Source organism: Mercenaria mercenaria, chromosome 4 (genome assembly GCF_021730395.1).
Source record: "Mercenaria mercenaria strain notata chromosome 4, MADL_Memer_1, whole genome shotgun sequence".
Lineage (NCBI taxonomy): Eukaryota > Metazoa > Mollusca > Bivalvia > Venerida > Veneridae > Mercenaria > Mercenaria mercenaria.
In genome coordinates this window covers 92,970,561-92,998,518 of record NC_069364.1, presented here as the reverse complement: position 1 = coordinate 92,998,518, position 27,958 = coordinate 92,970,561, and the positions used below count along the sequence as shown (strand labels likewise).

The window sequence follows — 27,958 nt, the reverse complement described above, 5'->3', positions numbered from 1 at the left end:
ATATGTGCGACGGATAAACTTGATTTTATATGATGACTAGAATTTTGCTAGCTTTACATAGTGAAATATGTAGACCAAAATTATTACCTGTCAAAAGTTTTCATACCTGTATCAAAAATGGACGGTTCCCATACCAGAGCGCATGACCCAGTTTTTTTGCACTTGTCGACATGGCGGAAAGTGGGGACGAGGCTGGGATTGGTGGTGAAAAAATGAAAAATACGGGCGAAGAAAGTGAGCAGAGTGATGCTGACGAGGAATTATTTGAAGTTGATAAGATTATCGGAAAATCTAAGATCAAAGTAAGCTCTTAAATAGTCGTAATATAGGAAATTCTTGACATTCCTTTTGCAGCGAAAATGTGGGTCAAAGACCTGTAAATCGGCCAAGCCCGGATCGTAAATATAAACAAAGAAAGAAGATTTCTTCATTATATTGAATGAAACTGTATATTATTAATAGTACATAATTATCTTCTTGCTTTAAAAGTTATATTGTCGTATTCTTACTCGATCTTGTATGCTTCATTTAAGGAATTTTGCCGAAGTAATTTGATATATTTCGTCCTCGTGTTATTTCGACCCACACAAAAGTGATAAAGCAAAAATCTTGCAAACTTGACCTAACCCCACGATTTGTTAATATAACCTTATTGTCTTTTTTTCTCTGAAGGGGTCCATTGTGTACAAGGTGCGGTGGAAAGGTTATGGGCCAGAAGATGATACTTGGGAACCAAGGGAAAATTTGGAGAGTTGCCAAGACCTAATTGAAGAGTATGATGCGAAACAGACTGAAATTGCAAAAAAGAGGACTGAAGAGAGAAAAATGAAACAGGTAGAGAAATGTGTACATGTGAGTTGTAAGGACATACTGAGTACTTCTAATAATTGGGATTTTCACTCATATGTGTATTTTGTGATGAATATGGAACAGTTTAGGAAGTGTCTTGTGTCACAATCACATAGACAGGACCCTGGGCCTGTACTTTAACTCAAGTAACTAGGTGCCTAGCCTGTCCTCTAGGAGTTTTCTAACCATACCTACATCTGATTTGTGTTATAGTAATTTTTTTGCTAGTGCTATTTTTTCCGCTAGCAAAATGGTGGGTTCCATTAATTAGCAGTTATTTAAAGGCTGTTTACATGCTAACTTTATTTAGTTGTTTTGTTGTTGTTTGGTTTCAAATAAAAGTTTAATGTTCAGCTCCGTTTCCCACTTTTTCACTGTTCAAACAGGCCGGGACTTTCTGGTTTCAGAAGCACGAACCAAAGTACTCAATGATTCTTTGGACTTTTGGCTGGACTCGGAGGTTTATGTTCTTTCAGGTCACTGCCCGTGGTGCATTTTCAGTCTCCGTGGACCTTTTTCGCCCAAAGGAACTTGTTGTTTTCCTCTCCATTTTCGCAGTTGCGAATCACCGACCAAAACAAAAACAAATATTGTCTAGCCGCTTTAACTCAAATATCCTATAATTACATATGTATTAAGCGACAGGCGTCTACAAGCAGTCACATGATTATCAGTAAAAGGAGGTTTTAAAGAGCAAAGGACAGTTTGAGCAAATTCGTGAATTTTCAAAAGTGATCGCGAAAATATTCGAGTGGCATGATTTCCTACTCGCATTTTTTCTATTTTTACTCGAATTTTGCGAGTTAGCGACCGCTAAATTCGATCCCAGTATTGATTAACAACTGATGACATAATATTAGTTAATAATGGGTAAGAGAGCAGTTCACTTGTTCACATATATAGATCATACCCCCGGTATGTTAATAAGTGAACACCTGTCTCTACACTCCACAGTGCAGTTGCTTTATGAAAGTTTATCAATATAAAACTTATAGGTGGTAACAGCATTGGAAATATTTTTTAGACAATTAGTTAGCCTGATTGTTAAAGTTTCTAAATCTTTGCTTTCTTCAGTTATTAATGGAAGGCCGTATTGAGAGTTCTGATTCCTCAAGTGACAGTAGTTCACCATACCCATCAAACTTCAAGAACACATTTTGGAAGGAATTAGAGGCTGGAAGGGTGAACGTTTTTGACAATGACATGTATTCAAAAGTGAAGAAGAGGTCTATGACATTACAGTCCAGAAATAATGAGCAGAATTCACCAGACACAGATCAGTCAGCCATCAAAACAGAAAAAAAGAAGAAACGAAACCACAGTAATCCAGAAAAAGCCAGTCAGCCAAAAGCCACAGGTAGCAGTTCTAGAAAATCTAAAAGCACTACAAAGAAAACCAAAGGTACATCTAACCACAAATCAAGTAAAAAACCAGAAAGTTCACGTTGTATTGACTTTAGTAGTCTTGTAACAGACTCTGATACTGACAGAGATATTAAACAAAAAGTGGAAAAAACTGACAGTGCTCAGACAACAGATAAAAAAGCCGAGATGAACTCTGACAGTTCAGATAGTGAATTATTGAAGCCATGTTTAAACCTGGTGATCAAGAAGATTCCAGAAATAACAGATGATATGGGAAAGAAATGCTCTCTTGCAGGCCAAGAAAATGGATCTAGCTACAGAGTTCTCCCCAAAACACCAGATATGCAAGGCTTTGAAAGTAGCAGTGGTATGTGTAGTTTACCTAATCTATATAGAGATGTGTATGGAAAACTCTAGCCTAGGTTTGCTCAAAATTCAATGAAAGTAGATTCTTTAATTGTTTAACAGTACTACTGAGTAGTGAATGGCGCTGTTTTCTTACATGCCATTAGACACAGTTTAGTATACATCTACACATTTCTTCCAAGCAATCATTCACGATTATGTTAGGGAGGCGCTAGTCTGGAAAACAGTGTGTTAGTTTACAATGGTTATGTGCAAAGTTAAAACTGTTTGTTTGGTTTAAAAGATATAGAACAGTGTACAGTGTGCTAAAAGAGGGATGAAACATGGGAGACTTTTGTAGTGCTAATTACAAATTTATTGCCCTATTCACATCAGATACCGACTGCAACCCGCAACGATTTCAAACCAGATGTCTTACTTGTGATCAGCCCAAAGTTTTAAAAGATTTTAGATACAAAAATACTGTGTCCGAAGTAATTCCATTCAGCTAAAAGTATTAGTTTCTCCATAAAGAGATTAATACTTGAAGCTATTAGTAACATAACTTTGAAATTTCATAAATCATTCATTAGAATTTTGATGATACCTGTTTGACAGTCATCATTTACTTCAGCCCATTTTCTTAAGTCTGTTTTTCTTTTCATCAGAACAGAAAATATTCACAAACATTTCCACATGCAAAAAGTCTCTTGTAAGATTTTTTGACTCACTTTATGAAATATATCTTTGTGTATTACTGGTACCTTTATTTTTAAGGGCAAAAAGCATCGTCTTCCTCTCATCATTCAAAGAAGAAGAAACATCATAAGCATCACAAGCACAAGTCAAGAAAATCTTCTCCACATGGACACGAGTCACGAGATAAGAAGCGAAAGGTTTCCTCAACAAGTTTAACAAACTTCCCTGCAGAAAGTTCAAAAGTACCGAGGCTTGAATCAATGGACAGTAACATTCTTGGAGAACATAATAAACACAAAGATAATATCATATCTGATCTCAAAACTCAAAGCAATACTGATTTAGACAGGCCATTTGACCCTGATCTTCCTGAATCAGGCGAAAATGCTGGAAATAACTGTGTTAAAAAACAGGCAATCTCTGAAATCAGAGAGCTTGCATCAGTCAAATCTAATAACAACCATGAAATTTTAGACAGTCTTCCTTCAAGTGATCTCTCACAGTTTAACCGATCTCTACATTCTGATATACATGTACATAAATGTTCAGGCCCCACAAGTGTGAATAAGAATGAATGTTTAAACAGTTTAGATAACAATAACGAAGGACCTTTATTAAGTGCTAATACACAGTTGTCTCGACAGATCTCTGAACATACGTTAGATAGTGGGATACATTCACCAGCTAGCGAGAAAAGTGAAGCTCTGTTCAGGCAAGGTGTTGATGAAAGGCTGGTTCCTCCTTTGTCAAGTCATGCCTTTAAAGGTTTGTATTGTTTTCTTTGGGTATTTACCTGTAAAGATTAGAATTTGAGTAGATAGTGCATGTATATTACTGGAAAGATATTATTTCCCATTGAACAATTTATTATCAGTATAAGAATTGGAAAAAGAGAACTGAGTCACAAATGCGCAAAATCACAACTGTATATTATCAAATGTCTACGTCATATTAGCCCATATGTGTTTTTCCATTAATTTTGATGCACTTTCACTCTATCTCAGTTATTACTAAATGGATTTGATTCAAACTTAAAATATTTGTTCCACCTTATCAACCACATCATATGACACAAGGTCCATAACTCTGATACCAATATTTCATGAATTATGCCCCCTTTTACTTAGAATTTTAGGTAAAATTTTGATGCATTTTCACTCTATCTTAGTTATTACTAAATGGATTTCATTCAAACTTAAAATAGTTATTCAACATCATCACTCACATCATATGACACAAGGGCCATAACTCTTGCACCAATATTTCATGAATTATCCCCCCATTTTATTTAGAATTTCAGGTTTAAGTTTTGATGCACTTTCACTCTATCTCAGTTATTACTGAATGGATTTGATTCAAGCTTTAAATATTTGTTCCACCTTATCACACACATCACATGACACAAGGTCCATAACTCTGGAACCAATATTTCATGAATTATGCCCCCTTTTACTTAAGACTTCTAGGTTAATTTTGATGCATTTTCAATATATCTCAGTTATTACTAAATGGATTTGATTCAAACTTGAAGTTGTTATTCCACATCATCACCCACATCATATGACACAAGATGCAAAAATCACTCTTGCACCAATATTTCATGAATTATCCCCCTTTTTGCTTAGAATTATACTTATTTAATGTTCTTTATCTCTCTTATTACTTAATACTTTTGACACAGACTCGAGCTATTGTCCGATATATACATTCTTACTGGAGTCATTAAACACTTTATTGACAGCTCCCAGGCCTTTCCCCAGAAATTTTTTTAAGGGGCTGGGGTAAAGTTTGTGTGGTGGGATTAGGGATGGGTGCGGGAGGGGTACCCCCTCCCGTGTTCGATTTTTAAAAAAAAAATCGAACCCAAATTGTGCTTTTTTAAGTATATCATATGCAAAAAAACACAACAACATGTATTTCATTACTTCTTCATTTCCAGCTTCCTCAGATGTGCCCAGTTTCACTATCCAGCATCGAAATAGTCGAGCGCGCTGTCTCCTGTGACAGCTCTTATTTATTGACATGTTACGTATAAGAAAAAATGGTAACAAATGCATTAAGTTAGCGTACTGTCTGGTGTTTCAAATGTTTAAGGTTGCATAGGTACAGTTTTTATTGTAAAAGTAAAAAATAATTGTTCCCTTTATAGCTCACCTGAACTTTGTTTAGGGTGAGCTAATAGTATAGGTACTCTGTCGTCCATCGTCCTTCGTCAACATTTTTAGCTCGACTATTCGAAGAATAGTCTAGCTATTCTACTCACCCTGGCGTCGGCGTCGGCGTCGGCGTCACACCTTGGTTAAGTTTTTGCATGCAAGTACATACAGCTATCATTTAAAGGCATATAGCTTTGAAACTTATTTATTCTTTTTCTAGGACAATTACCAACCTCACTGGGTCAAGTTCCATAACTCTAACATGTATTTTGAGCAAATTATGCCCCCTTTTGGACTTAGAAAATTTTGGTTAAAGTTTTACATGCAAGTTACTATCTCCAAAACTAATGCAGATATTGAATTGAAACTTCACATGTGTCTTTGGGGTTATAAAACTATTTGATAGCACCAAGTCCCATAACTCTGACCTTCATTTTGGCCAAATTATGCCCCCTTTTGGACTTAGAAAATTCTGGTTAAAGTTTTGCGTGCAAGTACATACAGCTATTACTAAAAGGCATATAGATTTGAAACTTATTTTTTCTTTTTCTAGATCAATTACCTACCTCACTGGGTCAAGTCCCATAACTCTGACATGTATTTTGAGCAAATTATGCCCCTTTTGGACTTAGAAAATCCTGGTTAAAGTTTTACATGCAAGTTACTATCTCCAAAACTAATGCAGATATTGAATTGAAACTTTACATGTGTCTTCGGGGTTATAAAACTAGTTGATAGCACCAAGTCCCATAACTCTGACCTTCATTTTGGCCAAATTATGCCCCCTTTTGGACTTAAAAATTCTGGTTAAAGTTTTGCGTGCAAGTACATACAGCTATTACTAAAAGGCATATAGATTTGAAACTTATTTTTTCTTTTTCTAGATCAATTACCTACCTCACTGGGACAAGTCCCATAACTCTGACATGTATTTTGGGCAAATTATGCCCCCTTTTGGACTTATAAAATCCTGGTTAAAGTTTTACATGCAAGTTACTATCTCCAAAACTAATATAGATATTAAATTGAAACTTCACATGTGTCTTCGGGGTTATAAAACTAGTTGATAGAATCAAGTCCCATAACTCTGACATGTATTTTGGGCAAATTATGCCCCCTTTTGGACTTAGAAAATTCTGGTTAAAGTTTTGCGTGCAAGTACATACAGCTATTACCAAAAGGCATATAGCTTTGAATCTTATTTATTCCTTTTCTAGGTCAATTACCAGCCTCACTAGGTCAAGTTCCATAACTCTTAACATGTATTTTGAACAAATTATGCCCCCTTTTGGACTTAGAAAATTCTGGTTAAAGTTTACATGCAAGTTACTATCTCCAAAACTAATGCAGATATTGAATTTAAACCTAACATGTTTCTTCGGGGTTATAAAACTAGTTGATAGCATCAAGTCCCATAACTTTGATATGTATTTTGGTCAAATTATGTCCCCTTTCGAACTTAAACTCTTTTGATATTTAACATTTTGGGTAATAATTTCCTGCTTCTGTGACAATATTTCGAATAGTCGAGCTTGGCTGTCTTACGGACAGCTCTTGTTTACATAAATCTTTTCCTCTGAAATTACAGGTCAGAATCGCCCAAAACTTGGTCAGTAGCATCCTGGCATGGACCTTATCAAGTTTGTTCATATTGTTCACCATGGCTCCTTCTAGGGGCCACCAGTGCTAAAATTAGGATCGATCCCCGGCCTCGTCATACCAAAGACGTAAAAAATGGTACTAGTAGCTTCCTCGCTTGGCGCTCAGCATTAAGAGGATAGTGCTAGGACTGGTCAGTCTGGTGTCAGTATAATGTGACAGGGTGGAGTATCATGCCACGTGTCTGCGGCTTGATATTCCAGTGAGGCAGCACTATAAAGTTGGGCATTGCGCTCACTGCTACAAGTAGACACCGTTGTTTATATGACTGAAAAAATTGTTGAAAAAGACGTTAAACCCGAACACACACACACACACACAATTAGGAAAATCTTTAAAGAACTTCTCATGAAACGCTTGATGGCAGTGGATCTTCATCAGACTTGTGCCATTTAGTAAAAGAATTGCAATTTAGCAACCTGTGAAATCCAATTTTAAACATGGACGGGGGATTGACAGCTGACCGTATAATGCATGCCGTTTTTAGGTTTATGGTTGCAATTTGAGTGGCTGCTGGCTGTGGACATCACCTGTGGTTACAGCCAAATCAAAGTATAATATAGAATTACATCGGGGGCATCTCAAACTGACTGTTTACGTCAAGTGACCGCCGATTCAAGGTGACCGTTAAGGCAGGTTACATGTATCTGCATACTGTTTATTTTTCCATGGCTCAAACTACCGATGACTAGAACAAATTTTGCTTGTCCCTTCGAGTTCGAGGGAACTAAGTTCACTTGTTTATTGTATTTGTAGATATACCGACAGATCAGGACCTAGATATAGCGCTGGATGATATAGACTGGGACCTGTTTAATACGGAAGTGACACTAGAACCAATCGTAGTTACTAATGGTGGGTATTGTTTACTGTTGCTGTCAGTTATGATTCATAAAGCTAAATTGGTAAAAAAAACATTTACCAAATTGTCATATGACAGGTAGGGCTCAATTTTAGTTCTGCAATATATATGTGATAGAATTAGTAATTTCTTTGCAACTGTAATTTACTTTTAAAGATAAATGGACATTTTAGGCTTAAAGAAGAACGTTTCAGACCGGTCGGTTAAGTAAGAATCCCAGTCAGATAATGAGAAATATGTTGGTATTCTCTGCTTCACTTAAGTTGTCAATGAGTTGTGTTTAGGCATGCAGTCTTTGACATGAAACAGGGAAAATACTAGGTTTATCATGTATTTTTACTCTTTTTTTTTTCCATTATAAACTATAAATGAAACTTACAATGAAGGAATTTAGCACTACCATAGTGAGCACTGGCATTCACTAACAACCTACATTAAAGAATGTTTTTTTAAACTAGGTTTGGGTGTGTATTAACAAGGAAAGTGTTAAGTAGGGAATATATGTAGGCATTGATTCATGTTTTTGGCTTTAATTGATCAGCGTTTGATTTGTAATTTGGTATTTTCAGATGAGTTTGCCACTGCTGTAATGACAGGGGATTATCACCTGATTAAACAAGCTTTGATTGGAGACCGCAAGTACGACTTGGAGCACCCTGATACAGATGGAAAAACATTACTCATGTTCTCTGTACAACAAGGTTACTTGAAACTGTTTTATTTCATTTAATGCCTATTTTTACGTAAAACATATTCAGTGATGTTTTACAAACACATAAAAAATGTTACATCTAAAAATTAAGACATCTTAAAGATGTAAGAAATAAATGAGCATAAATATCATTCTGAATAAACCATTTAGTAAGTATGAAACAAAAGATCAGGCATCAGATAAGATTAATGAAATATTAGAGTTATATTAAGATACAGTAAGCATGGTAAGATAGCTGTTTTGTTTAGTAAGGTTAGTAACGGTGTAGAATAGGAATGTTTCATTATTTCATCTTCCACCAAAGTTGATAAATGTAATAATCATCATTCAGTTTGTCTGTCGCAACCTTGCTCATGCAGTTATTGGTTGATCTAGGTTTAAGTAAGCCGGGTACCATTTGATTTGATACAGTGCTTTAACTTTTGGGAGCATTTTGTGAAATAATAAAAGATTAATGGTTTTCAGTATTTGTAGCACATTTTCAGAAGAAAACCTTTGACCTACTGGTATTTATGTTGAATTAAATGAAAGGGAGTAGAATCAGGAAGTATGGTTTGACAAACACTGTTGACAATGATTCCGAGTTTTAAGCTTTTAGCTGTCTTTACATTCAAGATGAAAGAAATTAGTGTAAACTAAGCCAAACTATACTAAAATTCCTGAAGGTGAAGCAATGCATTGTTTCATGAATAACATGTTTATATTACAGGACATGACGACATATCGGATTTACTTATAGAACATGGAGCTGATATAAATGCTCAGATGGACAACGGAATGACTCCATTAATGATAGCTTGCCATAGTGTAAGTTGATGTTTTTAGTCCTCTTTGGTGTTAAACGAAGGAGACTTTGGGTTTTCCATCCATTTGTGCTTATCTCAGTTTGTCAATCAGTCAATCACACAAAGTGGGATCCTTCAATAACTTTATTAAGTACAAGATATTTTTTATTAAACTTGATACATGGAAAGAAAGCAGTATAGAGAATATATATGCCTTTTATTTCACACACATATATTTTTAACCAATTGGAAGCTTTTCTTTCTATCACGTGACAATACAGTAGAAACCAGTATTGTACTGTGTGTCACATTTTCTGAAGTATATATAGGAACATCCGAAATCTACAATCTACAAACTCCATATTTTTTCATATTCGACGCCAGTCTCAAAATTGGCAAAAATCCATATCTTTTTAGCTCACCTGAGCACAAAGTGCTCAAAGGTGAGCTTTAGTGATTGCCCTGTGTCCGTCATCCATCCGTCGTCAACAATTTGACTGTTAACACTCTAGAGGTCACATTTTTAGCCCAATCTTAATGAAACTTGGTCAGAATGTTACCCTTAATGGAATCTTGGATGAGTTTGATATTGGGTCATCTGGGGTTAAAAACTAGGTCACCAGGTCAAATCAAAGGAAAAGCTTGTTAACACGCTAGAGGTCACAATTTTGGCCCAATCTTAATGAAACTTGATCAGAGTGTTATCCTCAATAAAGTCTTGAACGAGATGGATATTGGGTCATCTGGGGTCAAAAACTAGGTCACCAGGTCAAATCAAAGGAAAAGCTTGTTAACACTGTAGAGGCCACATTTATGACTGTATCTTCATGAAACTTGGTCAGAATGATAATATTGATGATCTTAAGGTCCAGTTTGAATCTGGGTCATGTAGGATCAAAAACTAGGTCACCCGGTCAAATCAAAGGAAAAGCTAGTTTACACTGTAGAGGCCACATTTATGAACATATCTTAATGAAACTTGGTCAAAATGTTAATATTGATGATCTGTAGCTCAAAAATTCAAATCTGGGTTAGGTGGGGTCAAAAACTAGGTCACCAGGTCAAATCAAAGGAAAAGCTTGTTAACACTCTAGAGGCCATATTTATGACTGTATCTTCATGAACTTAGTCAGAATGTTAAACTTTATGATCTTTAGGACAAGTTCGAATCTGGGTCATGTCGGGTCAAAAACTAGGATGGAAAAGCTAGTTAACACTTTAGAGGCCACATTTATGACCATGTCTTAATGAAACTTGGTCAGAATGTTAATCTTGATGATCTTTAGGTCAAGTCTAAATCTGGTTTAGCTGGGGTCAAAAACTAGGTCACTAGGTCATATTAAAGGAAAAGCTTGTTAACACTCTAAGAGGCCACATTTATGACTGTATCTTCATGAAACTTAGTCAGAATGTTAAACTTGATGATCTTTAGGTCAAGTTCGGATCTAAGTCATATCGGGTCAAAAACTAGGTCACTAGGTCAAATCAAAGGAATAGCTAATTAACACTTTAGAGGCCACATTTATGACCATATCTTAATGAAACTTGGTCAGAATGTTAATCTTGATGATCTTTAGGTCAATAGGTCAGGTGAGCGATACAGGGCCTTCATGACCCGCTTGTTCATATTGGACAGGACAACTCTTCCGATTCCTTATAAGGAGATTTCGAATTACTTCCCTTGTATATAGAGACAGCAGTAAATGTTTTTGAAAAAATGCGATAACTTTCTTATTTTTGAACGAAACATGTTAGTGTAAGCACTCAATTTCTTAGTTAGAACGTTTCTACCCAATTATCATGGTTTCGGTTCAAAATTTCACGAAAAGTTGTTTTCGAAATTTTTTGCACCTAGAATAGATCTAAATGTATAGAATCTATTTGTCATCAGAGAAGAACGTATTTTAAATTAATGTGTGTTGTTGTTTGCGAGTAAAAATGTATGAAGTTTTGTTTTCTACATCTATCTTTTTATGGTGTGAAATAAAGAGGTAATTTAACAGTGTTGAGTACAATACTGAATTCAATTGGCCTTGCGTACACAGCAGTAATAACCCATATTTGGACTGCATATATATCCCTCTCAACCCAGGGTTGGGTTGGCGTCCTGGTGCTCTATCTCAGTTATATTTGATTCAAAATGAAAATGGTTGTTCCACATTTAATTTATTAGCCACATGATATTATATATGGTGCATTACTTAGGCAGAAGTTTTCCTTGAATCATGTCCCTTTAATACTTATTATGCCCCCAGCATCTACTGATGCGGGAGGCATATAGTGATCGTCCTGTCCGTCCGTTAGTCCGTGGTTAACCAAATGGGACCGTTTCGTCTAGCATCAATACCCCTAACTAGAATGACTTGATACTAATGCAGATGTAACCTGTGACCATTCCTCATCTTCAGACATCACCTGACCTCAGTTTGACCTTGACCTTGACCTCATTTTGGACTTAGGTTGCTTTATATGGGCCATCTCTTGGTTAACCAAATGGGACCGTTTCGTTTAGCATCAATACCGCTTACAAGAATGAATTGATACTAATACAGATGTAACCTGTGACCATTCCTCATCTTCAGACATCACCTGACCTCAGTTTGACCTTGACCTTGACCTCATTTTGGACTTAGGTTGCTTTATATGGGCCATCTCTTGGTTAACCAAATGGGACCGTTTCGTCTAGCATTAATACCACTACAAGAATGAATTGATACTAAAACTGATGTAACCTGTGACCATTCCTCATCTTCAAACATCACCTGACCTCAGTTTGACCTTGACCTCATTTTGGACTTGGGTTGCTTTATATGGGCCATCTCTTGGTTAACCAAATGGGACCGTTTCGTCTAGCATTAATACCACTTACAAGAATGAATTGATACTAATACAGATGTAACCTGTGACCATTCCTCATCTTCAAACATCACCTGACCTCAGTTTGACCTTCACCTTGTTTTGGACTTAGGTTGCTTTGTATCGACAAGGATGGGGGCATCAAGCGTTTATTGAATGCAGCTCCTTGTTTCTAAAATGTTTTGATACACTTTATCTCTGTTATTACTTAATACATTTGACACAGACTTAAGCTATTTCCCAATATCTTAATCCACATTTGTTTCTTTAAACACTCCAGTGACAGCTCCAGCTTCCTCAGATCTGCCCAGTTTCACTATCCAGTGTCAAAATAGTCGAGTATGTTGTCTCCTGTGATGACTCTTGTTTGCTAATTGTGTTTGATCAGCATGATATAAAGAAGTTTTCATTCATTTTCCAGGCTGAGGTCAGTACAGTGAATTTGTTGCTAGAGTTGGGTGCAAAGGTTAATTTGGAATCCAAGGACAGAAAAACAGCTCTTATTTATGTAAGTAAATATTTTCATTATTTGGAAGAGGGACATTGTCAGAAGTTATATTTTAATGATAAGATGGAGATTATGTTTTGCATTACAAGTGATAGTTTTATCTGAGAGGCATTTGAGATGTAGCTAATGACGCCAATAATACCCCAGTCACACATACGGCGCAGATAGCTACGTCTAGCCACGGATAGAAACGTAGTAATCCGTATCGATCCGTACCTGAGCCATACCTCAAACTAGTAATCCATATCAATCCATACCAACACTTTGTCAAAACGTATTCAAGACTTATCACAAACTTGCAAGTTTCTCCAACTTTTGAACATGCACAAAAGTTTGAGCGATCCGTAGCCATTTGAGCATGACTTTAGTCCAACTTGGTTGAAACTTATTCATCCATAGTTAAACGTGCTAAAACATAGTTATCCATACTGAAACATACCTTGCCGTAGCTGAACTAAGTCAGTAGGTCAAATAATAGAAACTTTGTGACCTCCCTAGAGGCAATATTTTAAAATGGATCTTCATGAAAATCGGTCTTAATGTTCACCTTGATGATATCTAGGTCAAGTTCGAAACTGGGTCACGTGCAGTCAAAAACTAGGTCAGTAGGTCTAAAAATAGAAAAACCTTGTGACTTCTCGAGTCCATACTTTTCAATGGATCTTCATGAAAATTGGTCAGAATGTTCACTATGATGATACCTAGTTTAAGTTCGAAACTGGGTCAACTGCCATCAAAAACTAGGTCAGTAGGTCAAATAATAGAAAAACCTTGTGACCTCTCTAGAGGCGATATTTTTCATGGGATCTGTATGAAAGTTGGTCTGAATATTCATCTTGATGATATCTAGGTCAAGTTCGAAACTGGGTCAACTGCAGTCAAAAATTAGATCAGTAGGTCTATGTCGTCCGTGTGTCTGTGTGTAAATTTTTGCTCACAAGTGACCACATAGTTTAAGATCCAGCCTTGAAATTTGAATGACGTGTACAGTTTTGCACACCAATCTTTAAACTGTCTTTCAGTGACCATAAATGTGACCTACTGATCTACTTTCTAATATTTTAGCATCAGTTTGCCATTTGAAACATGTGGTTCAATATACTCAGGTGAGCGATTCAGGGTCATCATGACTTGTTATACACCTTCAAATTTTTAGCTCGACTATTCGAAGAATAGTCTAGCTATTCTACTCACCCTGGCGTCGGCGTCGGCGTCGGCGTCACACCTTGGTTAAGTTTTTGCATGCAAGTACATACAGCAATCAATTAAAGGCATATAGCTTTGAAACTTATTTTTTCTTTTTCTAGGTCAATTACCAACCTCTCTGGGTCAAGTCCCATAACTCTGACATGTATTTTGAGCAAATTATGCCCCCTTTTGGACTTAGAAAATTTTGGTTTTACATGCAAGTTACTATCTCCAAAACTAATGCAGATATTGTTTTGAAACTTCATATGTGTCTTTGGGGTTATAAATCTAGTTGATAGCAGCAAGTCCCATAACTCTGACCTTCATTTTGGCCAAATTATTTTCCCTTTTGGACTTAGCAAATTCTGGTTAAAGTTTTGCGTGCAAGTACATACAGCTATTTACAAAAGGCATATAGATTTGAAACTTATTTTTTCTTTTTCTAGATCAATTACTAACCTCACTGGATCAAGTCCCTTAACTCTGGCATGTATTTTGGGCAAATTATGCCCCCTTTTGGACTTTGAAAATTCTGGTTAAAGTTTTACATGCAAGTTTCTGTCTCCAAAACTAATGCAGATATTGAATTGAAACTTCACATGTGCCTTCGGGGTTATAAAACTAGTTGATAGCAGCAAGTCCCATAACTGATATGCATTTTGGTCAAATTATTCCCCCTTTTGAACTTAAAAATCTTTTGATATTTAACCTTTTTGGGTAATATTTTCCTGCTTCTGGGACAATATTTCGAATAGTCGAGCTTGGCTGTCTTATGGACAGCTCTTGTTTTTCTTGCAATACAGTTTGCATTTCACACGTGAATACAAAGCCCTGTATTCAGTTTATGTCCCATCAATTACTTGAAAATCATCGATGATGATACTACTTGCTGTAGTCAGAAATGATGTAATGATGGTGTCTTGCCATTCCATGTGCCAAATAGTTAACTGTTTCAGATGAATGTTTAGTGCTATTTACCTGAAATTATGATTAATTTGACTGATAAGAGGATATATATAATAAAAAAGGGTCATTTTACTGTACATTTATCTGCAATGATGCCTTCAGCTTTTGTGGATTTTGCCAGGCCAGATCGCACTTGGTTCAAGAGTTTAGTGTGATGCAGGACTAGAAAAATTCACATCCATTCCAGCCAAATACCACAGTGCAATATCATATATAACCCTTTTGTGCTTTGTTTTCTCTTCTTTTGATGAAGGTACTCTATAAATAAAAACGTGACTACTGGATATCATTTGAAATTGATAAGCATTATATGAAAAGAAAATTTAAATTTCAAGGAATTTAATTCGCATGTTGCAGTTGGAAATCTTTAACAGTTTTGAACTAAACTCCATCAAAGCTTTTGATGGGCGTGTTCGGTCCATATCTTTGTCATCCATGGATGGATTTTCAAGTAACTACGCATAAATGTGTGGCACAGTAAAACGATGTGTCGCGCGCAAGACCCAGGCCTGTAGCTCAAAGATCAAGGTCACGCTTAGACGTTAAAGGTCATATTTCATGATAGTGCATTGATGGGCGTGTCCGGTCCATATCTTTGTCATTCATGCATGGATTTTAAAATTATTGGGCATGAATGTGTACCACAGTAAGACGACGTGTCGCGCGCAAGACCCAGGTCCGTAGCTCAAAAGTCAAGGTCACACTTAGACGTTAAAGGTCATATTTCATGATAGTGCAATGATGGGCGTGTCCGGTCCATATCTTTGTCATTTATGCATGGATTTTAAAATAACTACACATGAATGTGTGACACAGTAAGACAACGTGTCGCGCGCAAGAACCAGGTCCGTAGGTCAAAGGTCCTAAACTCTAACATCGGCCATAACTATTCATTCAAAGTGCCATCGGGGGCATGTGTCATCCTATGGAGACAGCTCTTGTTTTTTAAATCCTTGTCAGAATTATCATTTTAACTTGAAAAATAAAGAATCTACAGAGAAGACTGTAACACAGGGTCAAGAACAGCTTCACAATTTCCAGATTATCTTATACATTATTGCTAGATAAACTTTATCTCTTGTGTTTATATCTGTTGCAAGATCAAGCAGAATGAAATGTTTATCTGTTTAGGCTGCCAAGAGAGGGCATAATCAGATACTGTGGTTGTTACTGGAATGTGGAGCCAACTTCAATACAACATCACAGGCAGGACACACTGCCCTCGACTATCTCAAGTTGTTACATCACACTGACACTGAAGTTATACTTACAAGTCACATCCAAAGGTACAAGATGTAACTTCATACAATATTCATACAAACGATTTTTGTTTCTAAATATTTCACATATAATAATTTATAATAGAGACTGTAATTTCAATGCTTGTTTAGGTAGTAAACCACTATACATAGTATTAAAGGTTTTGTAAAATTTATTTGATCATTTTATAGTTTAATCTGCTAGATGTAAATGTACATGTTTAGGACTTTAGATTTAGGTTGTACAAGAATGTTAAAAATGTGTATGGCTTAGTGATAATAACAATGTGTTGCATTTTGACTGTTGCTATTTGAAATAAAGAATAAAATCCTGCATGATTGCATATCCATGCAAGTGTAAAAAATGGCAATTTTTCCAAAGTTTAATGTTGTTTTCATTCTATTGTTGCATGACACTTGAACTTTTAATATTTATTTATGAACAAAATGAAGAGCCAGGTCAGTTGTAAAAACACAAGACTGTAGATCTAGAGGTGGTGAATTTGAATACTTGATGAGGCCTTTGTCCTCTATGATAATTTGACAGAAGACAACAAATCTAAAATAATTTGACCCCCAACCTCTGATTCATGTGTGCAAGAAATTAGTTACTTGCAGAGAGCATGTAAATACTGCTACAGAATCCAGGACCAGTTGTTAGGTCAACTCACTGCAATTTCAACTGAAAACCTGTTGAGAAAATCATTGTTAAGATCTTTGTAGTAATTCCGAGCTTAGATAATGAAATACAAAAACGATTTTTGTTTTTCCCTCAGAGTTATGTCGGAATTCAACAAGCAGGTGTCAATAACTCTTAATGGAACCGCAAAGATATTGACGTCCTTGTTCAAGCCGCAGTTGTTCAACATTTGTGATGGCGAGAAGTTTGAAATTGCATTCCAGCATAATCTGCTACCACCAAATTCAGGTTTAACTTTTTTATCCTGTAAAATGAATAAAACAGTAAGATCATCCGGTTGTATTTGAAGTGTTCGAATATGCTTCTCTTCTGGGTGAGCTGTAAGTTCAGATTGGTCCGCTTGACCCCATTTAGGCACTGTCAGAGCTGAAAATAGAAACAAAAACCTAGTAAACCTGACAAACCTGCACCAAAATAAGTCTGTAACATCCCCGTATCAACCTTTTTTGAGCTTTTCGAGTCCACAGAGTTATAAAAGGAAAAGCAACTTCTCATGAACTTTGTTATATATCTTCACTTAATTTGGTCTTTAACATCCTAGTATAGACCTTCCTCAAGTTTGTTGTAATGGTCTGACTTTATTCAGACTGCCAAAGATAAGATTAGAAAATTCTTTGAACGACTACGACTGCCATTTAAGGAAATCACAGCAAAAAATGTTTAAAAAACGCTCTGTGTAACTTTTAATGAACCGTTTAATGCAGAATGGAATTTTGCTAAACTTTGACAAAAGTAAGTTTAAAAGTTGAAGGTCCTCCTCTTGTGGGCTACTTCGGCTCATTTTGGTCCCTTGTCTTGTTACACCTTCCCAAAAGAAGTGGGAAGGAGGGTAGTCATAAGGTCAGTCCCAGTCTGTCTGTTGCAGATATCGTTCTTCAACCATTTAAAAAGGATTCAAATGGAACTTTTCATTGTGGAGTTTTGATGTGGTTGACTTTTTCTTGGGAGGTGCGAGGCCAAACATTGAAGAGTTGGGGGATCTTATTTCCTCTTGACAAAGTAACATAGCAAGGGTATTAATCATTTCAAGGTTAGCTCTATTTTTGTAGAAAATTTCAGGGAAATAGTGAATTGCTCTCCTCCCACTCAATGAGAAATTCATTCCATATTTGTTATTACATGCAAGTCATTAAGATATATAATCATTTCTTGAAATATCATGGCCACAAGTAAAGGATGACAGTCTACAGTTGGTGAGTTGTTGACAACAAATAATTTATTCACTTTTACTTTGCCTTAATCTAATTCCTTTGCATTAAGTTTACTTAACTAGGGATTGAATAAGTGTAGAGAATTCTTAATCCTGCCATTTTGCAGTCTAAAACTTAGATGGGCTTGTGAAACCATAACTCCAATAAATTGGATTAGAATTGTAAAGTGGAGTTACTTCCCTTCGCAAATAAGGAAGTAAAACCCTCAAGCAGTATTTCACCCAAACAAAATGAAATTTTATTTTTCAGGTATAGGGTATTTGTTATTTATTGGTCATGCCACATTTTCCAACCAAGAAGTGATGTGTCGGCTTTATGGCCCGAGTGCAGTAAAGGCTGTTACATTGAATGGACATCATCAGTCTTGTCTTACAGAGGTAATATATTATTCCATCAGAGAAGTTCTTATACATCTTATTGGAGACAAAGATAAACAAGCTGTAATAGAAGCTTTTGAAAGACCTTTTAGTTTCTTATGCTTCCCTTTGCATAGATTGAAATAATACACATGTTGTGTAAATTCTACCTTTTAAAACAAATTTTTGTCTTGCAGTGTAAGGGTAATTTTATTTAGATGGACAGAAAAGTTCTCTGCCCTAATTACTGGTCACCTTTCATTTAATGCCTTTCAGAGGTTCATTGAAACATAACAGTGAATTATATGTGAAACTTCACAGTTTCAAATCGTAGGATTTTCATTTGAGAGTGTTTGTTATGAAGGAGCTACACTTGAATGCAAAATAATAGGAGTAATAAAGAATAGAAATTCTTTCCAAAATATGCATCAATAAATACGTAAAGTACATGTGTATAAATTTCTGCAAAAACATAAGGATAATCTCCCCACCATATTAAAATATGAAAAAAATATATAACTTTTTTCCCAATATTAATATTGTGACACCATGATTTTGCATAAGATGTTGCCCAGTGCTCATGACATTATGAGAATAGAACTGGTAAATTTGATAAAATCCTTTCAAAAGACACAACAAATAAAAGTTGTTGTTTTACATGTAATGTCGAAAAGTCGTTCATTTATGAAAACCAGATTAAATTTTTCACCCATGTCTGCGCCACTTGTGAAAGAATTTCATCTGATATTAACTCAGTGAAAGATATTTTGTCGTTACACTGAAACAAATATCCTCAATTAATTAAGAGGAGTAATTTCGTGGATTTCTGCCAATTTCTCCTTTCCAGTGTACCACATGCTTTCAGAATCTCATTGGTCTGATGAAAGGATACCTAAATTAATGTAATAAGTAACTGATGCTCTTTTATTTGACAGCTATCTCTTTATTAAATTCCATAGTACCCTATCTGGATTGTGATAGAAGCTTTTCAACTTATTGGATTTAGTCGTAAGTACATTTCCTTAAAAATGGTGTTGTATGATCATTGCAAACTTCTGAATTGGTCCTTTAGATTGACTTGAGAATGTCATATATTTTTCAGGAGGGTAATTTTGTGCTAGCTTTTTCACCATTGGTTGATGGAAGAAATTTACTGACAATCAATACATTAAAAACAAAAGATTCTAAGGTAAGTTGATTTCTAATGGTGCCTCTCCTACCAGACCCCTCTCTCCCGACTCCTCCCCCGAAGGCCATCATGGTGGGCATATGGCACTATAACATCAGGTCATATTATTTGAGATGAGATAAAAGATATTTTAGAATTTGAAGTGAAATAAGAAAATGGTGTTACACTTCATTCTCACAGTGAATTGACAATGATACATTTGACCTGTATGCTTAAGTAATTTTTTCCATGACATGTATAATTTTGTGTCCAGAGCACAACTTAATTTTTTCAAGATATTGACTTTAAACTTGGAATACTGGTGGGTGGTGATGTGAGGGGGGTGCAACAATCCACTTTACCCCCTCCTGACCCCCCACACCCCACCACAACCCTAGGTTGGTAGGTCAAAGGTTATTGTTACAGCAACGTCAAATGTGTCTGTCATATTTTGTGTCCAGAGCATAACTTAATAGCCATTCAGGGTATTGACTTTCAACTTGGCTTAAATGTATGTTGCAATGAGACAGTGTGCACAGCGCATGAACTTTAAGGTCACAAATTAAGTGAAATGTGTCCTTTGCTATGCACCCACCTCCTCACACCCTCTGTCACATTAAAATCCTCCTCTCACACACACACACACACACACCCAAGAAAAAAACTTTTCTTTAAATTTTTCTTTTTCCTCCTCTGATCTAGAGCTTTAGGTGTATATTGCCACGTATTGCAGAGCTCTTGTTCAGTATATGTAAACATTGCAAATAGGTTATATGCTGCATTGAATAATTTACTCAGGATACACCCTTCTGAAATTATTCCACAGGCATATGATCTCTTGTTTGTGTTTAAATGTATAAATAAACATGCTTTTGATGTACATGTATATTTATGTCTGCCTCCCCCTCCCCCCCCACTGTGGGAGGCATATTGTTTTTGCCCTGTCCGTCTGTCACACTTCATTTCCGATCATTAACTGGAGACCCATTTGACCTAGAACTTTCAAACTTCATAGGGTGGCAGGGCTTTTGAAGTAGACGACCCCTATTGTTTTTGAGGTCACTCCATCATAGGTCAAGGCAACAGGGGCCTGAACATGGAAAATCATTTCCAATCAATAACTTGAGAACCACTTTACCCAGAATGTTGAAACTTCAAAGGATGATTGGACATGCAGAGTAGACAACCCATATTGATTTTGGGATCACTCTGTTAAAGGTCAAGGTCACAGGGGCCTGAACATGGAAAACCGTTTCCGATCAATAATTTGAGAACCACTTGACCCATATGTTGAAACTTCATAGGATGAATGGATATGCAGAGTAGACGACCCTTATTGATTTTGGGGTCACTCTGTTGAAGTTCAAGGTCACAGGGGTCTGAACATGGAAAACCATTTCTGATCAATAACTTGAGAACCACTTGACCCAGAATGTTGAATCTTTATAGGATGATTGGACATGCAGGGTTGATGACTCCTATTGATTTTTGGGTCACTCTATTAAAGGTCAAGTTCACAGGGGCCTGAATGTGGAAAACCATTTCCGATCAGTATCTTGAGAACCACTTAACCCGGAATGTTGAAACTTCATTGGATGATTGGACATGCAGAGTAGATGACCCCTATTGATTTTGGGGTCACTCTATTAAAGGTCAAGGTCACAGGGGCCTGAATGTTGAAAACCATTTCCAATCAGTATCTTGAGAACCACTTGACCCAGAATGTTGAAACTTCATAGGATGATTGGACATGCAGAGTACTTGACCCCTATTGATTTTGGGGTCACTCTAATAAAGGTCAAGGTAACAGGGGCCTGAACATGGAAAACCATTTCCGATCAGTATCTTGAGAACCACTTGACCCAGAATGTTGAAACTTCATAGGATGATTGGACATGCAGAGTAGATGACCCTTATTGATTTTGGGGTCACTCTATTAAAGGTCAAGGTCACAGGGGCCTGAACATGGAAATCCATTTCCGGTCAATATTTTGAGAACTATTTGACTCAGAACCTTCAAACTTTATAGGGTGATACGACTTACAGAGTAGATTACTCCTATCGTTTTTGTTGTCACTCCATGAAAGGTCGAGGTCACAAGGGCCATCAATAACTTGAGAACACTTGACCCAGAATGTTTAAACTTAGTGAGATGATTGGACATGCAGAGTATATGACCCCTACTGAATTTGGGGTCACTCGATCAAAGGTCGAGGTCACAGGGGCCAGAACATGGAAAACTGTTTCCAATTCATAACTTGAGAACCACTAGGCCCAGAATGTTGAATCTTTGTGGGATGATTGGACATGCCAAGTAGATGATCTCTATTGCAGCCAACCGTCAGTGTCTCTTTGACTTTTGCTCCTGTCCCCTATTGACTTCTTGCCTATACAACTATGCAGTGGGGGAGACTTGCGTTTTTTTACAAAAACATCTTCTAGTATTTCTTGTTTAGAATTTTTAATTGCTTGTATTGAATGTCTTCATTTTCACAGCATAAACTTGTTAAGACTTATATATTATAAAGTTCTATGCTTTATGTTTACAGGCCAAGTTGATAGTGTGTGCGTACATGGCTCAGCTTTTACAGTGCTAGATGTGGTCTCGTAACAACATTGTACCAGGAAACTGTGATGTTTTAACTGTTTTATATATGGTTTTTTTTTTGGTAGTTACTATGTATAAGTTATAGATGTTTTGCTAATGAACATTTTCAAAGCAATTAAATTGTCATTTATGCATTTAGCATTACATTCAAGGCGCATTACAAATGTTGAAAATACATGTTACATGATGGAGACAACCAGATAATTGATATCCTTGGCAAGTGGGGTCTTCCTTCATCATTACAGCTGGAAAAGTCGCCATGTCTTGAAAACTTTGCTGATGTGACTTATAGCCAAAACTAAACAAGAATCATTTTTCATTTTATGTATCATTTGATGAAAAATTTCAGCTTGTTTATTTCGTGCACTTGAAATTTTTATGCACTTTCAGTATATTGTTTCATTTTGCTAACTGTATTTGTTGATGTTACCTATGTTAGATGTATTATTTATTTATTTAAGGGACATGCCTGCAGGTGTATATAACAGTACAGTTGACCTGTGTTGAACTATAACACCTGCTTGTAAAGGCCACTATTTTCTCAATTTATTTGACCATAAATAGTGTAAATTAAACTGAGTTGAGAGACCATGTGTCAACTAAGACCACTTATACACACAAATTTCACTGTATGTCACTTTATTCCTGATGTAGGTCCACTTTAAGTAAGATTAAGTTAAAATAGTATCTGTATTGGTGAATGTCGGTATGATAATAGTGCTGTCACACTGACATGATTTGCAATAGGACGTATACTCATTGTGTTGGGCAAGTTTGATATTAATTTATTTACTGCATGCTGAATTACCAGATATTCAGACTTCCGATAACCCGACTCATTTTTGCAGTGAAAGAGAAATAGGCAATAAGTAAGGAACTGCTGACCTAAATTGATCACCAAAGTTTACCTGTTATACATTAATAAAGTTACCAGTTACCAGTATAACGCTCTGAATAAGTAGAAAAAAGGGTATAGAGATGATAAAAGTGTCAAAAATTTGATATTAATTTTGCTTTATGAACATTCAGCATAATCAGGGTTGTTTATGTAAATTTGTAGATGTAGAAATCCGTTGTGTACTATATATTAGATGCTATTTATATAAAGTTTTTTATGGGTATTATAAACTTGGTTGAGTTTTGTCTTCACATTCTGTTGTGTTGGCATTGTGTAGTTTTTTATAATTAAACAGAAAAATGTTAAGCAATGTTGTCCTTGGTTATTATATGTCCAGTGCTATATTTTAATAGAATACTGATATTATTTTTGGTGCGTATAATACTTTGTTAACTGCTTGTAGGTCAGATGTCAAGGTCACTGTGACCTTTGCTTTGTTAACTGCTTGTAGGTCAAATGTCAAGGTCACTGTGACCTCTGCTTTGTTAACTGTTAGCAACATTATGTTTGCAGTTAAGTTATCATTGTACTTGTTAGTTACATACATCAACATTGTGATCGTCTGTTTTGCTAGAAGTTTATTAAGTTTATGTACAATTAGATATTATTATTATTGTCTGCTTAAACGTTGAGTGAATGAGAAAAGTTCTAACATTAACTGACAAATTTTTGATAAAGGGACTGTACTCCAGATTTTGGATAAAAATTATCTTTCTTTGAAGTGGAAGTTTGGTCATATTATGAAGAATATGAGTTTTGTTTCTAAACTATCTTTAGAAAATGCTTAATCAAGAAAAAATGCCATGTCTGAGTCGGGTATTGAACCCGGGTTGCCTCTGCAATAAAACCTTTCCTACCATCGTTACCAATACACAATGTAGGAATTTGTACTTAACAGCCATTTATATAAAGCTTTATAATTAAAGCAGCTTACGTTCTGTACCATGTGAGAAACGCTTTTCAATTTTAAAGGAAAATTAGTAAAAACAGCTAATTCTTATATGTTTCCATAACATATAATCTGTCATTAACTAAGTTCCAAAGCCTTCAAAAGAAATATGGCAATAAATCCCGATATATCTAAAAAATTTTCTTTTTTCTCATACAATCTGGAGGTCAGTCTCTTTAATAGGACCAAATTTGAAAGAACTTGGTTGTTGCAGATATTGTTTAAAACATGCTAGTAAATTTAACACAGCATTATTTTTGTTTTGCAATATCCACTGATTACATGTTTTTGTTAATTCCGAGTAATGTGGAAAACTTGTGTTTGTGTTTAACATTTGATCTCTGAACTCAGCATTTATTTTCTAGAACTTAGTTAACTTTCTGGGATGTTTGCCAGTAACTTAGGGAAACTGCTGTTTTATTGATTGTTGTATGATAAACTCTTATCTGTTGCCATAATTTTACTGATATACGATGGAGAAATCATTTAAACCCCAAACCATGCCTTTAACAAATTCACAAGTTCCTCTTAAGCATTTTTGGATCATCATTTGTTTAAAAAAGATTTGTTTATTTTGTATATAAAATGAAAAAAATTACCTTTAATGATAATTTGCAATAACATCACTACCATCAATTGAAGGTTTTAGTTTTCTTTAATATAACAAGCAATGTTCCTGACATCCAGATGTACTCAGTCAAATTTCATTTGAAACAGGACAAGCCAGGGCCTTTTTCTGCAATTTAATTGATCAGAACTTGGAACTTTAACTTTTATACTGCTACAAATTCAACCAACTGATATTATTGTTAAGTAAGTGTATACTTATTTATTTTAGCTCAATTTTGATGAAAACTTGATAGCTTATTTGAGTCATTCACAAGTCCGCTTCCATGACAAACTAGTATTGGTGACATTTTAGAATGTTTGGTCATATTTTCAGTAAGGCTCACACCCGTAACTTTTGGGATGAAGTCTGTACCTTAACACTAGACCACCGCTCTGGTTATATATCATATTGTTAAAGTTTGCTTGATGTTTGTTTATGTACAAAGTGTGATGTTGATGTTGTTAAAACTTGATCATGTAACTAGTCATAACACAATGTGATTATATATTTAATGCCAGTTAAGTTTACTTTTGTTGCGCTGCAGTGTATTGAATCCTAGGTTATCTTTGGTGAGGAGAATTTAGTTGGTGCTGATAGTGTTGTTAGCATTTGTAAAATACAGTTTCATAAGTCTGAGTGAAAGAGAGGTCAAAGAAGCATGCTTCCAAATATACACTTCTTTATCAGAATTTCTAAAACTAATAATACCAGTAATGTCTGTAAAGTAAAAATTGTTGTACTTCTTGACTAATTAAGAAATTAATGATAATTTATTAAGAACTGACTTCTAATGATGCTATTGAAGGAGGGAGTCAAATGTAATATCTCTATTCATTTGATATTACTGTTGCTTTTAGTTCATTCAATATAAACATTTCGGAAAAGTATCTGTAAATGCAGAAGCCTATTTTGAAGTTTTGAAGGTTGATGAAAATATTCTTTTGTGCTTGATTTGGATATATATTTGGTTTATTAATGAAAGGGCTTAAAGAAGGTTGGTGCTTCTATTTGGATGAAATAATTCGGGAAGTGGGGAGGGCACCTGCTGGGTACTCCTATATGCCATATGATCTAAATTGTGTCTTTGTGACTCAAAACCAAACAGTAACAAAAAAATGCTAATGAAAGGGAAAGGAGAAAAGATTGGCATGACTACAATTATCTGACAATTTTGTACATTTTATAGAGAAAAAATGTGACAATTTCCCATAAAAAATGACCATTAACAACTAAGTCTGTCAATTATCCCTTGTTAAATAAGGGAATTTTAAGGAAGAAGGTTATGTGTAATTCTATATAGCAATTTTCATGTAAGATCTGATCTTGGTGACTGTTGAAGTTGGCAGAATAATGAGCATGTTTCCTGAGACTAGAGCGGCAATATTCACTCTAAATAGACCTGTAGGATAGAATGAAAAATAATGATTTCCTAAACAATCGGAAAAAGGTTATATTTTTAGCTCGACTATTCGAAGAATAGTCTAGCTATTCTACTCACCCTGGCGTCGGCGTCGGCGTCGGCGTCACACCTTGGTTAAGTTTTTGCATGCAAGTACATACAGCTATCATTTAAAGGCATATAGCTTTGAAACTTATTTATTCTTTTTCTAGGTCAATTACCAACCTCACTGGGTCAAGTTCCATAACTCTAACATGTATTTTGAGCAAATTATGCCCCCTTTTGGACTTAGAAAATTCTGGTTAAAGTTTTACATGCAAGTTACTATCTCCAAAACTAATGTAGATATTGAATTGAAACTTCACATGTGTCTTCGGGGTTATAAAACTAGTTCATAGCAGCAAGTCCCATAACTCTGACCTTGTTTTTGGCCAAATTATGCCCCCTTTTGGACTTAGAAAATTTTGGTTAAAGTTTTGCGTGCAAGTACATACAGCTATTACCAAAAGGCATATAGATTTGAAACTTATTTTTTCTTTTTCTAGATCAATTACCTACATCACTAGGTCAAGTCCAATAACTCTGACATGTATTTTGGCCAAATTATGCCCCCTTTTGGACTTAGAAAATTCTGGTTAAAGTTTTGCATGCAAGTACATACAGCTATTACTAAAAGGCATATGGATTTAAAACTTATTTTTTCTTTTTCTAGATCAATTACCTACCTCACTGGGTCAAGTCCCATAACTCTGACATGTATTTTGGGCAAATTATGCCCCCTTTTGGACTTAGAAAATTCTGGTTAAAGTTTTACATGCAAGTTACTATCTCCAAAACTAATGTAGATATTGAATTGAAACTTCACATGTGCCTTCGGGGTTATAAAACTAGTTCATAGCAGCAAGTCCCATAACTCTGACCTTCATTTTGGCCAAATTATGCCCCCTTTTGGACTTAGAAAATTTTGGTTAAAGTTTTGCGTGCAAGTACATACAGCTATTACCAAAAGGCATATAGATTTGAAACTTATTTTTTCGTTTTCTAGATCAATTACCTACATCACTAGGTCAAGTCCAATAACTCTGACATGTATTTTGGCCAAATTATGCCCCCTTTTGGACTTAGAAAATTCTGGTTAAAGTTTTGCATGCAAGTACATACAGCTATTACTAAAAGGCATATGGATTTAAACCTTATTTTTTCTTTTTCTAGATCAATTACCTACCTCACTGGGTCAAGTCCCATAACTCTGACATGTATTTTGGGCAAATTATGCCCCCTTTTGGACTTAGAAAATTCTGGTTAAAGTTTTACATGCAAGTTACTATCTCTTAAACTAATGTAGATATTGAATTGAAACTTCACATGTGTCTTCGGGGTTATAAAACTAGTTCATAGCAGCAAGTCCCATAACTCTGACCTTCATTTTGGCCAAATTATGCCCCCTTTTGGACTTAGAAAATTTTGGTTAAAGTTTTGCGTGCAAGTACATACAGCTATTACCAAAAGGCATATAGATTTGAAACTTATTTTTTCTTTTTCTAGATCAATTACCTACATCACTAGGTCAAGTCCAATAACTCTGACATGTATTTTGGCCAAATTATGCCCCCTTTTGGACTTAGAAAATTCTGGTTAAAGTTTTGCATGCAAGTACATACAGCTATTACTAAAAGGCATATGGATTTAAAACTTATTTTTTCTTTTTCTAGATCAATTACCTACCTCACTGGGTCAAGTCCCATAACTCTGACATGTATTTTGGGCAAATTATGCCCCCTTTTGGACTTAGAAAATTCTGGTTAAAGTTTTACATGCAAGTTACTGTCTCCAAAACTAATGCAGATATT

General features: G+C 35.6%; 1 protein-coding gene across 1 annotated transcript; it reads left to right on the top strand.

Annotated features, from left to right (window-relative positions):
- Nucleotides 1–11: 11 nt before the first annotated feature.
- Nucleotides 12–27,916, top strand: LOC123552451 (M-phase phosphoprotein 8-like). Its single transcript, XM_045342123.2, has 13 exons — nucleotides 12–302; nucleotides 673–834; nucleotides 1,924–2,581; nucleotides 3,337–4,023; nucleotides 7,830–7,928; nucleotides 8,505–8,636; nucleotides 9,357–9,454; nucleotides 12,710–12,796; nucleotides 16,082–16,236; nucleotides 16,986–17,137; nucleotides 18,370–18,497; nucleotides 19,579–19,665; nucleotides 22,194–27,916. The coding sequence occupies exons 1-13, from the start codon at nucleotides 171–173 to the stop codon at nucleotides 22,239–22,241; spliced, it is 2,625 nt and encodes an 874-aa protein (XP_045198058.2). The 5' UTR covers nucleotides 12–170; the 3' UTR covers nucleotides 22,242–27,916.
- The last annotated feature ends 42 nt before the right edge of the window (nucleotides 27,917–27,958 follow it).